Below are 14,235 nucleotides of genomic sequence, written 5' to 3' on the forward strand. Positions count from 1 at the left end.
TGTTAGCTTTTATTGGTTAGAGGCATTGAGTTTCAGAGCCATAAAGTCATGATGCAGCTGTACAAAACTCTGGTGCGGCCGCACTTGGAGTATTGCGTACAGTTCTGGTCACCGCATTATAGGAAGGATGTGGAAGCTTTTGATAGGGTTCAGGGGAGATTTACCAGGATGTTGCCTGGTATGGATGGAAGGTCTTACAAAGAAAGGCTGAAAGACATGAGGCTGTTTTCGTTAGAGAGCAGAGGTTGAGAGCTGACTTAACGGAGACAAACAAGATAATCAGAGGGTTAGATAGGGTGGACAGTGAGAGTCTTTTTCCTTGGTTGGTGATGGCTAGCACGAGAGGACATAGCTTTAAATATAAGACAGATGTCAGAGATAGTTCCTTTATCGGAGAATAGTAGGGCCGTGGAACTGCCTGCAACAGTAGTAGACTCACCAACTTTAAGGGCATTTAAATGGTCATTGGATAGACACATGGATGAAAATGGAATAGTGTAGGATAGATGGGCTTCAGATTGGTTCCACAGGTTGGTGAAACATCGAGGGTCAAAGGGCCTGAATTGTGCTGTAATGTTCTACGTTCTATATAAAAGAAAATTCTACTATAACTCCTAGTCCTCATCTTATATCTCAACTCCTGCTTTATTCACCGAACAAAAACGAAAAAATTCAGGAAATGCATGACAAATTCTACTTAAAAGAAGAAAATAAGGAAAAATGAAGACCAGAACAGAAGAATTTGATTCCATCGTTGCTTTTGGCTCATATACAGCACAGAAAAACAGGTACATTGACAGAAAATGAGGAGTGATTTCAAAAATCAAAAAAGCTGCCAGATCATTAATAATAGCAAATTTGCTTACCGTCTGCACAAACTTGTTACAGATAACTTTCTTATCACCCCTAAAGAAAAGAAAACCAAAATAATCAGTTGTGTAGTTTAAGGGAAATGGTGTAAAGCAGCAGATCTGCCTGTCGATCTAATTCAACCTCCTGCTTTAAAGTAAGGTACTTACAAAGTTGTTTCAAACAATAAAAATACCCAAAACTTGAACTGATGGTGACAGCATGTTTTATGTTGAGTTATTCTTGTCACTTTGTTGCTCATGAGCTACCCGTTACTTTACTGTTCAACCAGCAAGAGTTGAAACTCTCAATTATCTAATAAACAAAGATATTATATGTCTTTAAGGATCAGGGGACAAGAATGAGAACCCCAATGGAATTGTCACAAAGCATCTGTGAAATGAAGTTGACAGTAAAATGAACAGAGAAGTCTTAATATTTGAATACCTGAATCAGGTAGCTCAACAGCATCATGGCTTATTAGTGGAACATGGAGACATAAAATGGTCACTGGAAATTTCTGAAGTTTGCCACCACATGACCATGCAGTGCAAAAATCTACTCGACAGGCAAATTGTAGCTGGACATGCAGAATTTTCATCATCCAGTCTCAGAAATTGTTTGCTTTTAGGTGGCTAAACCACAATACCATTTTGCACATACTGTGCCTCATTTGGCTCTGCATGCCCAACAGCCAAGGATTGCAAAAAAGGTAAATGTATCAGATGCAGATTTTCCAACAGCACAAACTAAACATTGTGAACATGATAAATTTAGAAACAAATACACAAACACAGAACTTACCATTCCTCACCAATTTTATAAACATATATAATACTGTCTGTCTGTCCGATGGCTATTTTGGTGGAATCTGGTGAAAACGCCATGCCTCTGACCATATAACTTTTTTTGCCATACTGAAAAACAGTACATAGGTGCTTTAATAAATAGTTTACAATGATCAATTTGAACAAAACATAAATATTTCTACTAAAGCATTTCAGAGATAACCGCTGATAAGTGCACTGAACAAATGACTAAATTGCTGATCCGTCATAGATTCTTTTGGAGGCACTGTAAACTATGTCCATGAATAACACTTTGCACTGATTACAGATCTGAATTTCTGATTGTCCTGACTCCTTATATTATAATGCTGTTGCCAGTCACTTTACATGCAGGCACCCAACACTTGCGTCCAAACAGTGTGCATTTCAGGGCCTGTTTCTTGTTTTCGTAGCGCTTACTAACTTTGTGATTACTTGAATGCTCACAAAGTGAGCATTGCCTTTTTAACATGTTGCCAACTCATTCAGAACTTATCGGTTCACAGTACTTGTGCCTCACCTTTTAGAGCAGAAAAAAAATAATATCAGTCAATGAGGAAATATGTTGCTATATGACATCTTGATATATCAATGTCATCCAGCAGCTTTTGCAGTAAATAAACTGCATGTACTTCAATAAAATGATCATGTCCTGCAGGCTAAGTCAAGGAAGACTGTGTTTAGTCAGTGGGTGTTGGCACAACAAGTCAAGGATATTACCAAATCTCCATCCAAATGCTTGAGCCAATTAGATTCAAGGCTTTGTATCATAATGGTCTGGGAAATGGGCGACAGATTAGCAGTACATCAGCAAGGGAGCTCCACAGAGAACTGCCACAGGTTTAATCACTCATCAAGCAGGGCTGTCTTTCCAAAACAGTCATGGGTTGGGTCAGAGTAAATATAGGCTAATCTGTTAACTGAAGGTGAAGTGGTGGTATTTTCTGAGGTGGAAATATCAGGAAGTCAATTATGGGATTGAAAGCAGCATACTGAAATGCAGAGGGGATAATTATAGTAAAATGTCAGAGTGGGGGGAAGTGGGTATCTCAACATATAGATGAGAGATAAGAACATAAGACGGAAAAGAGATATTGCAATAGTGGGAAGGGTTGATGGGGCAGTGCAAAATTATGGGTGGCATAATTAAGCTCGCTCAAAGGTAAAGTGAAGAAATAAGCAGTTAAATATTTAATAGAGTAGGGTGAGAACATGGAGAAGCTTATGGGATTGAGAGGAAGGGCAAGACAGAAAGGAAGATGGAGGTTTGGGGGGAGGAGAAAGGTCCCCTACATAAGAGCCAGCGATTCATTCTGTGAAGTGCAATCTGTATTGCCTTCCAACCTCATCCAAATCACAAATACACTCTGAAAAATGGCTGTCAAACACCTGGAGAGGGTGCAGCGAGTGTTTTTTTTTTAACCTCTGTGGGAATGGCCTCAACTTATGAGTGATGTGAGGGCCTGAAAGGGGCAATAGCATTAAACAGACACGGACGCATATCTTATCACATAATGCTTTCATCTCTGGCATTGACCTACTAAAAGCTGACTAAAATTCTGGCCATAAGCAAACTTGACAATATTATACAACATGACAAATTAATCCTAGCAATAGCTGTGAAGAAAAAGTAATATCAAGCAAGTTCTAAAAATGTATTACTTCCAAAATTCACAATTACATTTCAAAGTTTCATTGTTGCACAAATATCCTGAATTCTAAAAAGCCCACACTAATATCGAATACAAAATGCTGCCTTTCTTGGGTAATGTTGGAGTGAAAGTTCCCATCATTGCTACCAAACATGCAATCCCCAAACGTATGTGCACCAAATAGCCTGTGGTGTGGGTGTTGGACTGGGATGTACAAAGTTAAAAATCACACAACACCAGGTTATAGTTCAACAGGTTTATTTGGAAGTACTAGTTTTCACAACACTGCTCCTCCTTCAGGCGGTTGTCTAAAATCAGGTCTGATGTGCAAGGTCTATATACAGCTATCTCATTCACCTCCTTGTCAGAAGCTTCCATTCCCAGTGTTTTGAGGATGCTGTTTAAATATCATGTGTGTATGCTGTGACTGCTGAACGAACATATTACTATGGGGCTGCTTTGTTTCTAATACTACCCATATAGACTCATTGGAACAATCACCAATGGATTCAGGTCTAAAATCGCATGTTGTCTCTGTGGCCACCACATTCAAAGCATCCATTGGAATGAATGGATGAAAGCCCAGAGCCAGCATCAACCTTCACTGAATCTGTTGCAGTCTCTTAATATGGAGTTTGCAACCAACATTGTGGCAAAAATGCAGGAGACCCACAGTTGCTGGTCTTCCAAAGAATACTGGTAAGGGACTTGCAGTGGCACTGTAGTCTGTGGCAGGGATTGAGTACGTGTGAGGTAGAAGAGAGATGATGGTTTCACTTACTCTTGCATAATGCAGGTCATTTACGCCTTTCCTGTCCTGGTGGACATTTATCCAACTGCAGACATGACACTGGCCTAAGAAGCAACTTCAGACCCTGGTGGCAGGGTCTGGTGCTGTGTCTCCTCTAGCAATGTTGATGAAGATGAATGGCTCTTCTCTAGATCACCGCACCTACCAGGACATTCAAGTCCCTGTCAGAAAAACTGACAAATCTCTTTCTCATCCATGTCCTTTAGAATTGTGCTGAATTGCACTGTGAATGGCACTTCCTGGCATGCAGCATTTGAAATGGTATAGTGCTGGAAGTTTACTAATGTGTGGATGGCAGAAAGGTTTCCTGCCACTGCTAAAGGCAAATGGAGGCATGGTGCATACATGAAGGGTTGAACAGCAGAGATATGTGAGAAAACTCACAGGATCTCACAGAGACTCACCATGAAACACCCCAAAAATTGGCACCTAAACTATTTTTGGTAAATGTCAGCCCTCAGTGTACAAAGAACTGGGATTCTTTTACTTAGCCTAGATAAAAGAAGTTTCTTTGTACTGTTCTTTTACTTACAATTATCTTGTCATACATTTTGGCCCACTTTGAGCTATTATAATTCAGCTCAGAACATGTACAACTGACCTTAAGGAGATAGAAAATTATGACAGGTTAAGTTTAATGACTAATTATAACAAACAAATTTACTCTCCTGCTATATAGTTAGATAATGGTACTCTCTAGAACATGTTAATTATATATTTGTCACGTCATTACTTATAATTATTTTGGAAAATAGTTTTTAACCTTGGCATCTGCAGGTTTAGTAGAGAATTTATCCCTTCTTTCTCCATTTTCATCATAGAGAAGTACAACTCTGTCCACAGTGCAGACTGCAAACTTGGTGTTATTGGGTGCCCATGACATACATGTAACTTTAGCAGCACCATCCTGGGAAGAGAAAAGAAAACTGAAGTTCACAAATTACAACTGCATTAAAAAAGTAATTATTCTATTTGACTTTGCTCTTCCAGAATTTCATGCCATTTGTTTAAGGTTTTTGACTCTGATCTCCAGCATCTGCAGTCCCCACTTTCTCCTTAAAAACTCTCTCTGGTAATCGACTGCATCTGATCATCTTCATGTTTATTCTGATGTTGATTTTGAATTAGCCTTTCTTAACTATTTACCTGCTTTCAAATGTAAATTTCCAGAGCAATCACTGACTTTCTTTCTCTCTAAGCAAGGTTTTAACTTTTACAAGCACAACACATAAGCATTATTTGAAAAGTAGCAAACCACATGCAGTGTGTGTGGCAGTATTCAAAGAAATATGCCTACATAGCAATGAAAGAATGATCCTAGGACCAAGATGATCCCCCCTCTCCTCCCTGACCTATCACCTTCATCCCCTCCCCCACTCACCCATTGTACTCTATGCTACTTTCTCCCCACCCCCACCCTCCTCTAGCTTATCTCTCCACGCTTCAGGCTCACTGCCTTTATTCCTGATGAAGGGCTTTTGCCCGAAACGTCGATTTCGAAGCTACTTGGATGCTGCCTGAACTGCTGTGCTCTTCCAGCACCACTAATCCAGAATCTGGTTTCCAGCATCTGCAGTCACTGTTTTTACCTCGGATGTTGGTGAGGCCTCTTCTGAGATACTATGTGCAGTTCTGGGGGCCCTGTTATAAGAAGGATATTATTAAACTGGATTGAGTTCAGAAAAGATTTACCAAAATGTTGCCAGGAATAGAGGGTTTGAGTTATAAAAATAGACAGGAAAGACTGGGAATTTTTTTCACCGGAACATTGGAGGTTAAGGGGTGACCTAATTGAGGTTGAGAAAGTCATGAAAGTCATAGAGGTGATGAATGACTAGGGTAATTCCCCTAGAGTGGGAGGAGTTCAGAACTAGGGGGCATATTTTTAAGGTGAGAGGAGAACGGTTTGAGAAGGACATGAGAGACAACATTTTTACATTTTGGTGGCACAGTGGCTCTATGACTCTATGACTTTATGTTGAGAAGCAGAAAGTTCTTGGCATGTCTACAGATCTCTGGCAAGTATACAAGGTCATCAGAACCCACCTACGTTCGGGACACCACCCACGCCCTCCACCTCCTCCATGATTTTCGCTTCCCCGGTCCCCAATGCCTTATCTTCGTCATGGTCATCCAGTCCCTGCACACCTCCATTTCCCATCACGAAGGACTCAAAGCCCTCCGCTTCTTCCTTTCCCGCCGTACCAACCAGTACCCTTCCACTGACACCCTCCTTCGACTGACTGAACTGGTCCTCACTCTGAACAACTTCTCTTTCCAATCCCCACACTTCCTCCAAACCAAAGGAGTAGCCATGGGCACCCGCATGAACCCCAGCTATGCCTACCTCTTCGTAGGATATGTGGAACAGTCCACCTTCTGCAGCTACACTGGCACCACCCCCCACCTTTTCCTCCGCTACATCGATGACTGTATCGGCGCTGCCTTGTGCTCCCACGAGGAGGTTGAACAGATCATCCATTTTACTTACACCTCCACTCCAACCTCAAATTTACCTGGACCGTCTCAGACTCCTCCCTCCCCTTCCTAGACCTCTCCATTTCTATCTCGGGCGACCGAATCAACACGGACATTTACTATAAACCGACTGTCTCCCACAGCTACCTATACTACACCTCCTCCCACCCTGCCCCCTGTAAAAACGCCATCCCATATTCACAATTCTTTCGTCCCCACCGCATCTGCTCCCAGGAGAACCAGTTCAAATACCGAACAACCCAGATGGCCTCCTTCTTCAAAAACCGCAATTTCCACCCAGACGTGGTCAACGATGCTCTCCACCGCATCTCCTCCACTTCCCACTCCTCCGCCCTTGAGCCCCACCCCTCCAATCGCCACCAGGACAGATCCCCACTGGTCCTCACCTACCACCCCACCAACCTCCATATACATCGTATCATCCGTCGTCATTTCCGCCACCTCCAAACAGACCCCACCACCAGGGATATATTTCCCTCCCCTCCCCTATCAGCATTCCGAAAAGACTACTCCCTCCGTGACTCCCTCGTCAGGTCCATACCACCCACCAACCCAACCTCCACTCCTGGCACCTTCCCCTGCAACCGCAAGAAATGCAAAACTTGCGCCGACACCTCCCCCCTCACTTCCCTCCAAGGCCCCAAGGGACATTTCCATATCCGCCACAAATTCACCTGCACCTCCACGCACATCATTTACGGCATCCGCTGCACCCGATGTAGCCTCCTCTATATTGAGGAGACAAGCCGCCTACTTGCGGAACGTTTCAGAGAACACCTCTGGGACACCCGAACCAACCAACCCAACCACCCCGTGGCTCAACACTTCAACTCCCCCTCCCACTCCACCAAGGACATGCAGGTCCTTGGACTCCTCCATCGCCAGACCATAGCAACATGATGGCTGGAGGAAGAGCACCTCATCTTCCGCCTAGGAACCCTCCAACCACAAGGGATGAACTCCAATTTCTCCAGTTTCCTCAATTCCCCTCCCCCCACCTTGTCTCAGTCCCTACCCTCGAACTCAGCACCACCTTCCTAACCTGCAATCTTCTTCCTGACCTCTCCGCCCCACCCCCACTCCAGCCTATCACCCTCACCTTAATCTCCTTCCACCTATCGCATTTCCAACACCCCTCCCCCAAGTCCCTCCTCCCTACCTTTTATCTTAGCCTACTTGGCAGACACTTTCGTCATTCCTGAAGGAGGGCTCATGCCCGAAACGTCGATTCTCCTGCTCCTTGGATGCTGCCTGACCTGCTGCGCTTTTCCAGCAACACATTTTCAGCTCTGATCTCCAGCATCTGCAGTCCTCACTTTCTCCCAGAAGATTTATTGGCCAAGACCCAAGAACAGTGAATGCAAGCCAGAACTGCAATAGTTAGACTGTAGCTGGAGTACTGTGTACAGTTCTGACTACAGGATGAATGTGAGGGAACATACAGAGGAGGTGAACAGAGATGTTAGAAACAAAAACAAGAAATGGCTGGAAAACTCTGCTTTCTCTGAGTTAATATTTCTGGTGAACTGTCTTCAAAACTGATTGTCGCCAGGAAGAGATTGCTATATATGCTGAGGATCAAGCATCGAGGAAAAAAACAACAGTTGGACAAGACAAAGGAACAGATAAAGGTCAGCATGGGTAATCAATAGCTGCTAATTGGGGCCATTACTAGTTGCCAATGGTTGGGAAAGAAGATGGACATTTCAGAGGCCTTTTGTACAAGCTGGCATCATTGGACCATACCTCAACAGAGTCGTCTTCACCTGGATCTCTCCCTCAAGCCTTTTACCTGCACTCAATTTGTTCATCAAGACACTGGTCACTTTAATTTATCGACATTCCTTTATCTATTCCAACCTGATGCCATCTGAACTGACTGCATTCCACGCTCTCAGATCCAACCTTAACTTTGTAATCTAGTCAGCCGCAAGAGTGGTCCAGCTATTGTCTGGCGTACTGATTTCTACATTACAGAGGCAAAGCATCAGCTAACGGATACCGCCTCCCATCGCCCGGGACCAGACCCCACCAGTGAACTCCAGGCTATTGCTTCCACAATGGTCAGTGATCTCAATTCATCTAGTGATCGCCTGCCCATGCTTCCAAGTTCACAATCCCTCTACCTCACAAAGTCCATTTCTACTTCCTATCCAAAATCCACCAACAGGACTGTTCAGGCAGACTCACTGTTCCTGTCCCACAGAACTCATCTTTTCCTATCTCAACTCAACTCAATTTTTTTCTCGGAGAAAGTGAGGACTGCAGATGCTGGAGATCAGAGCTTAAAAACGTGTTGCTGGAAAAGCGCAGCAGGTCAGGCAGCATCAAAGGAACAGGAGAGTCGACGTTTCGGGCATAAGCCTTCCTGAAGAAGGGCTTATGCCCGAAACGTCAATTCTCCTGTTCCTTTGATGCTGCCTGACCTGCTGTGCTTTTCCAGCAACACATTTTTAAGCTCAATTTTTTTCTCCCCTTGTCCAGTCCCTTTTCACTCATATCCATGACTCTTCTGAAGCTTTACATCTGTTCCAGAATTTCAAGTTTGGGGATTCCAGCCACCTCCTCTTCACCATGGATGATCAATCCAGGGCTCAGGGCTGGGGATCTCAGTTTCCTTCTGGAAAAAAAGCCCAACCCATCCCCATCTACCACCACCTTCCTCCACTCGACTGAGTTCATTTTCATTTCTCCTTTAACTCCTCTCACTTTCTTTAGTTCAATGGTGTGGCCATGGGTACCTGCATGGGCCCCAGTTATGCCTGTACCTTTGTGTGATACGAGGAACATTTCGGTCCTACTCTGACCTCCGCTCACAACCCTCTCCCTTCAGTACATTGATGATATCATCGGTGCTGGTTCCAGCTCTTCTCTGGAATTAGAAACATTTACTATTTTGCTTTCAATTTCCTCTCACCTTCACCTGGCTCATCTCTTCCTCAACATCTCTGTTTCCATTTATTTTATTCATTCATTCATTCATTCACGAGTCAAGGACATCACTGGCTGGACCAGCATTTATTGTCCATCCCTAATTGAGACAGAGTCAACCACATTGCGGTGGTTGTCACAAGTAGGCCAGAACAGGTAAGGATAGCAGTTTCCTTCCCTAAGCGACATTAGTGAACCAGAAAATCAACAATGGAATCATAGTCATCATTAAATTCTTAATTCCAGATTGAATTCAAATTCAATATGGCGGTATTTGAACCCAGTTCCCCAGAATATTAGCCACGTCTCTGGTTTAATAGTCCAACGATAATAACCATAAGGTCATCATCTCCCCTTACATTTCTGGGATAGACAGGCCACTATATCAACTACAAATACACTGATTCCCACAGTTACCAGGACTATACAGTCTCACACCCCACTTCCTGTAAAGCTTCTTTTGCATTCGCTGTTTCTCCATTTCCAAAATGTTCACCTTCTTCCTCAACGAAGGATTCCCTACCACCATGGTTGACAGGACCTTCTACAATCCTTGACCCACTTTTGCCCTTACCCCTTCTCTTTCTCTCACAACAGTGACAGGCTCCCCCTCTTCTTCACTTACCACACCACCAGCATCTACATCTAAAGGACCACTAGTAGCCACATCGGCCACCTCTAGCAGGATGCCACCGCCAGACACATATTCACCTCCAATTCCTCGTCAGCCTTCCACAGGGCCCTTTTCCTCCGAGACATCCCGGGCCACTCCTTCTCCACTCCCAATGCCATCCCACATCGCCATGGTATCTTCCCATGTAATCATATAAGGTATAACATGCCCATTTATTTCCTTCCTCTTCACTATCCAAGGTCCCAGACACCCTTTCTAGCTGAAGCAGTAACTTATCTGCCCCTCACTCAACTTAGTCTACAGTACTGAAAACAAAAAATGCTAGAAATCACAGTTGGTCAGGCAGCATCCATGGAGAGACAGCAAGCTAACATTTTGAGTCTAGATGACTCTTCATCAGAGCACCACAGTATTCGCTGCTCACAATGTGGTCTCCTCTACATTGGGGAGAGGAAGCACAGACGGGGCAACCTTTTGCAGATCATCTACATTTGGATTGCAAAAATGACCCTGAGCTTGTCACTTCAACATGCCACTAACTGTATTCCCTAGCTAACATCCGTGTCTCAGGTTTGCTGCGGTGCTCCAAGGAAGCTCAGCACACGCTAGAAGAACAGCATCTCATTTTCTACTTTGTGACTCAATATTGAGTTAAATAATTTTAGGGCCTGAAAACCTACTCCCATTTCCTTACCTTAGCCTTACACACCAGGCCTTGTCATTACTTGGGCTGCTATCACAACTATCACATTGTCAGCTACTAAATGGTCCTAATCAGCAGCTAAGGATAGGTTGAATCACTGTTTTTCAACTGACACAGAAAATTGAGCCATATCATCTTCTGTGCCATACATTTGTCAGGTTTAGTCAATGTTTTTATGTTTCCTGACATGACGGCAGATATAATGGCAATGTGAAGCTGAACATGAATTACAACTCAGCTCCCTTCAGACTGGAACTTCATCCAATTAACACGTGAAACTGAAGGATTGAAATATAAATAAGTAAGTATACACAAATATGAAGATGATCAGTAACAAGAGTAAATCTACAGGAGTTGCACTTCCACTCAGACTGAATAAGTTGCAACTCTCAAAGTCTACAGATTCCACATTATAATAGTGAATGTCGTTCAAATAAGGTACGTAGCTCTGGGAAATCTTGAAAAGTGCTACACAAATGTAGGTCCTCTTTGTTTTCTGAATGACTAGTGTCGACCTTAATGGTTCAAATGAAACAAAAGAAGTGGAGAGCTGAAACAAAAACAGAAATTGCTCAAGAAACTCAATAGTCAGGCAGTATCTGTGGACAGAGAAATCACAGTTAACGTTTCGAGTTCTGAAGGAGGTCACTGGACTGGGAACATTAACTGTCAGTTTGCTCACTGAGCTGGTGGATTTTTTTCTCAGATGTTTCATCACCATGTTCGGTAAGCCTCCCATGAAGTGCTGTAGTTCTGTCCTGCTTGCCATTCATGTGTCTTGGTCTGTTGTGGTGGGTGATAGCACTGCTGGTTCATTTTCTGAGAAGTTAGTAAATGGGGTCCAAATCAATATGTTTGTTAAAGGAGTTCTGATTTGAATACTAGGCCTCTAGGAATGCCCATGCATGTCTTTGTTTAGGGTGTCCCAGGACGGATGTATTGTCCCAGTCAAACTAGTGTCCCTCTTCGTCTGTATGTATGGATATTAGTTGGTCATGTCTTTTTGTGACTAGTTGGTGCTCATGTATTCTAGTGGCTTTTTTCCTACCCATAGCAAAATGTAATGTTTGCTGAGGTCCTTGTCAGGTATTTTGTATACGGCATTCATTCTACTGGTTGTTGGTACGAGGTCCTTTAGATTCATCAGCAGCTATTTCAATGTTGTGGTAAGTTTATGGGCTACCATGGTATGTAGGGGCTGGAGTAGTCTGTTGTCATCTCCACAATATCTTTAATGTATGATGGCGTGGCTAGAGTCTCTGGAGATGCTGTGTCGTTTTGTGTCCATACACACAGACGATGAGGGACACCAGTTTGACTAGGACAACATAACCATCCTGGGACAGGCTAAACAAAGATACACACAGGAATTCCCAGAGGCCTAGCATTCAAACCAGAACTTCATTAACAAACATATTGATTTGAACTCCATTTACCAACTTCTTAGAAAATGAACCTGAAGTGATATCACCCACCACAACGGACCAAGACACATAAATAGCAAGCAGGACGGAACACCCGCACTTTATGGGAGGCTCTATGATGATGTTACCTCGCATATTGACGAAACGAAACGTCGGAGAACAAATCTACCAGCTTAGCAATCAAACTTACAACCTGATCCACAAATCTTCTCTAAAATCACGAAAGCATTAACTCTCCAGCAATTTGTCTTTTTTCTTATCAGTTTAAAAATCGGGCGCATTTCCCACCCCGGACGACCCACAAAAGAAGGGAAGAGTTCTTCCCGTAATGGACACTACGAGTGGCCACAACCTGTAAGCTGTTTGTGAGGGCTGTACCTGAGGATTCAGGAGGGTTTTCAGATGTTTCAGCTGCATTGGATTCCAGCTCCGGCTCCGGCTCCGTCCGCTGGATTTCTTCCCCCAAGCTCCGGGCCCAGCCGCTGTTTCCCTAGTTACGGTCCCGCCTCGTCACTGAGAACTGGGTGACGTGTTTCGCACGAAGTTGATAAAAACGAATAGATTGGCAATTGACCGTGAAGGTGGATGAGTTTTACAAAAATGGTTTTAAAATAACAATGGCACAACCTAAAATATCAACTGTTCTACTGTCCAGTGCAGGTTCTCGTCTGGAAAATAACATATATTGGGCTTGCTTACGTCAATGGTTTCCTTCTTCGAACAGAACTAGAGAATATCAATTGTAGATACAGAGATTGAACCGGAACAAAATTGCCTGGTTCACCCGGAGGGCCGTGTCCCCCCCCCGTCCCCCCATTAACTGACAATGAAACGTACGAAGTGACTGGAAGGAAAAGTGGAGATGCCGGGGATTGAACCCGGGGCCTCATACATGCAAAGCATGCGCTCTACCACTGAGCTACATCCCCACATGTTTACGTGGAGACGGTGATGTGTAGATAGTTGTTTTGGAATGATTTGGTGTTCTTAAAAAAAATTTGTTTGTTCATTGATCTTGTTTTAATCTTGCACCTAACCTTCAGCTCATTTATAGTGTTATTTAGTGGTAACAGTCAACAAAGTGGTCATTTGATCTGGTGCTGGAAAAGCGCAGCAGGTCAGGCAGCATCCGAGAAACAAGATTCGGCTGTTGACTGTATCCATGCCTCTCATTATCTTAGTTAAAAATCACACAACACCAGGGGGTTATAGTCCAACAGGTTTAATTGGAAGCACACAAGCTTTCGGAGCAACACTCCTTCATCAGGTGATAGTCTCATTATCTTGTATACCTCGATCAGGTCGTCTCTCTTTCTCCTTCCCTCCAGTAACAAATGTAACAAAGAACACGAAAGTTACTCCAGATAAGAAAGCAAGCTACAAACTTGGTGACTTCAAGAGTGTCATAAATAATGTCCTATCACAAATTTCACACAAAACAAGCCTTTAAGAATACAACTTTGGGATTCCTCAGCATAACTCCAGAGAATCAGACTGCACAAGGATTGAACCCTGAGCATCCAGAGGCAGATGCTGTTGGTTGGGATCATACCTAAATTCGACTATGAATTAGGTATTAGCTAAGTTGGGTCGTGAGCCTTAACTACTTTGAGAGCTCTTGTTTGGGTTGCTTCATGAAAAACAGTTTAAATTGTTTCAGTATTTCAAAGTTTGTGAGAAGATTTGTAGCTCGGGTGCTCGTTGTTGTGGTTCTGTTCGCCAAGCTGAGAATTTGTGTTGCAGACGTTTCGTTTCCTGTCTAGGTGACATCCTCAGTACTTGGGAGCCACCTGTGAAGCGCTTCTGTGATGTTTCCTCCAGCATTTATCGTGGTTTGAATCTGCCACTTCCGGTTGTCAGTTCCAGCTGTACGTTGCAGTGGTTGGTACATTGGGTCCAGGTTGA

The 14,235-nt window shown here is 43.5% G+C and overlaps 1 protein-coding gene and 1 non-coding gene across 4 annotated transcripts in view; both read right to left on the bottom strand.

Annotated features, from left to right (window-relative positions):
- The window catches only part of ift172 (intraflagellar transport 172), a 271,291-nt gene extending 258,154 nt beyond the window's left edge, over positions 1–13,137 (bottom strand). For all 3 annotated transcript variants that reach the window (XM_072557593.1, XM_072557602.1, XM_072557583.1), the window contains exons 1-4: positions 12,709–13,137; positions 4,903–5,046; positions 1,654–1,766; positions 867–906 (exon numbers count right to left, since the gene is read on the bottom strand). In XM_072557593.1, coding sequence (XP_072413694.1) covers positions 867–906; positions 1,654–1,766; positions 4,903–5,046; positions 12,709–12,747 — 336 coding nt within the window. In that variant the 5' untranslated portion in view covers positions 12,748–13,137. The remainder of the gene's footprint in view (positions 1–866; positions 907–1,653; positions 1,767–4,902; positions 5,047–12,708) is intronic.
- Positions 13,138–13,187: 50 nt separating this feature from the next.
- On the bottom strand, positions 13,188–13,259 carry trnaa-ugc (transfer RNA alanine (anticodon UGC)). The gene has a single exon. It is a non-coding gene; the product is annotated as a tRNA-Ala (tRNA).
- Positions 13,260–14,235: the final 976 nt, after the last annotated feature.

The sequence above is a fragment of the Chiloscyllium punctatum genome, chromosome 3 (assembly GCF_047496795.1).
Source record: "Chiloscyllium punctatum isolate Juve2018m chromosome 3, sChiPun1.3, whole genome shotgun sequence".
NCBI classification, from domain to species: Eukaryota; Metazoa; Chordata; class Chondrichthyes; order Orectolobiformes; family Hemiscylliidae; genus Chiloscyllium; species Chiloscyllium punctatum.